The 1584-nt window shown below is 30.3% G+C and overlaps 1 protein-coding gene across 1 annotated transcript in view; it reads left to right on the top strand.

Moving 5' to 3' along the window:
- The window catches only part of LOC111705580 (FMRFamide receptor), a gene marked incomplete at its 3' end in the record, with an annotated part of 15492 nt that extends 13968 nt beyond the window's left edge, over nucleotides 1-1524 (top strand). Inside the window, exons 12-14 of the mRNA XM_023478171.1 lie at nucleotides 420-541; nucleotides 759-832; nucleotides 1451-1524. Coding sequence (XP_023333939.1) covers nucleotides 420-541; nucleotides 759-832; nucleotides 1451-1524 — 270 coding nt within the window. The remainder of the gene's footprint in view (nucleotides 1-419; nucleotides 542-758; nucleotides 833-1450) is intronic.
- Nucleotides 1525-1584: the final 60 nt, after the last annotated feature.

The following is a 1584-nucleotide window of genomic DNA, read 5'->3' as shown; positions in this document are numbered from 1 at the left end:
TTTTTTCGCGCTTCGCGCGAAATCTTGCCCCCCCCTGGCTAAAATCCTGTGTACGCGCCTGATTGCAGTCCTTCATCAATAATCATACAGGGAAATTTTCTTTTTTCTAAATATCCCAGGGAAATTCTTTAACTTGAAGTTTTATATATCGAAAAAAAATTGTGCTGCATTTTTAAGAGTCAATCAAATTTTTCATGATTTGTTCACTAAATATCAATAAGAACTTTCGCACCGGTTTCTGTCAAACGTAAACATAATTGTTATATTCAATTTATCATTCAAAACAATACTTTAATTCCAGAGAAACCCAATTTTCTAATTTAATTAGGCGTTTATTATTTGAAAATAAATAATTGCTTCAATACTTATTTTGATGTTGAGTAATATCAGAGAGTTTTTAGTAATTATTGAAATTTTAGTGGTGTGCAGACAGCGTTGCTCGGTATCTTGCAGTTGTCAACTCATCAATCAATTTCTTAATCTACTGTCTTGCGGGTTCTCAGTTTAGATCGGAGCTTAAAAAAACTTTAGGAATGTGTAGGTGAGTAACAGGCACAACTTAATTTTCCTTTTAAATAAAAACTTATTCTAAATTGGTTCGACTTTTGTTTTATGTTTATTATTTTTAAAATATATATATATATATATATATTTATATATATATATATATATATATATTTCAGTTTCTAACTTCACATTTTTTATTAAAATATATAATATAATAATATATATATATATAATTGTAGATATAATTGTAGGGGTTCACAATCATCTCCTGTGACAAATTCATTCTCTTTGCGGAGTATACGGCGCCGGTCTTCCTTCAGTACAGGTCAATCACTTTAAACAAATGTGAATACTTTGTGAATTCTGAAGCAGAAGTTTAGCAGCATTTTGCAGATTATCCTATAAAATGAAGCTAAAGACAAAAACATTGCTGCTTTGCAGTTTTAATATGGATGGCTTCAAAAAGTATGCCAGATTGGAATGGGCAAACCCAGGGACCGATGCATTGCAGCTCTTTCAAAATCTATTAGTTGTTTTTAGCATAAGCCTCACAGAATAAAAATGTATTTTTATGTTTCATTTTTATATGAAATGTTTGCCATGATTACATTAACCATAACCAAATTTGCCATAAGCAATACTTGCCATAAGTTAAACAATTGCCATAAGAGATAAATTTGAAATAATTACTATTTTGTAGTATTCAAGATTAGATTAGGATTTACAACAAGGCCGAGTGCATGGTTTAACTATGACAAACCTAGTTAAGGCAAATGTAATGATGAAAAACGTGTGATATGACTAATGCAACTGAGCCATCTAAAACTAACTCCAGTACTTAATTTATTTGACAAAACAAAAAAAACAGTATTGGCTTTCACACCTTGTAAATGCTATATGATTTCTAGCAGTCAAAAAACAAATAAAGGATTGAATATTTTAGGACTGAACTCCTCATTAAATCAAAGTAGCAGAAGAAATCGTATTGGTGTAAACTGCCCCAAAATCAAAATTTGGGTTATATGTCGATATATCCGTGCGTTTGTGCGTTATCTTTTCTTTATGTGTGTTTTCAAT

The sequence above is a fragment of the Eurytemora carolleeae genome, unplaced genomic scaffold (genome assembly GCF_000591075.1).
Source record: "Eurytemora carolleeae unplaced genomic scaffold, Eaff_2.0 scaffold654, whole genome shotgun sequence".
Classification (NCBI taxonomy): Eukaryota; Metazoa; Arthropoda; class Copepoda; order Calanoida; family Temoridae; genus Eurytemora; species Eurytemora carolleeae.
This window is presented reverse-complemented; position numbering and strand designations above follow the sequence as displayed.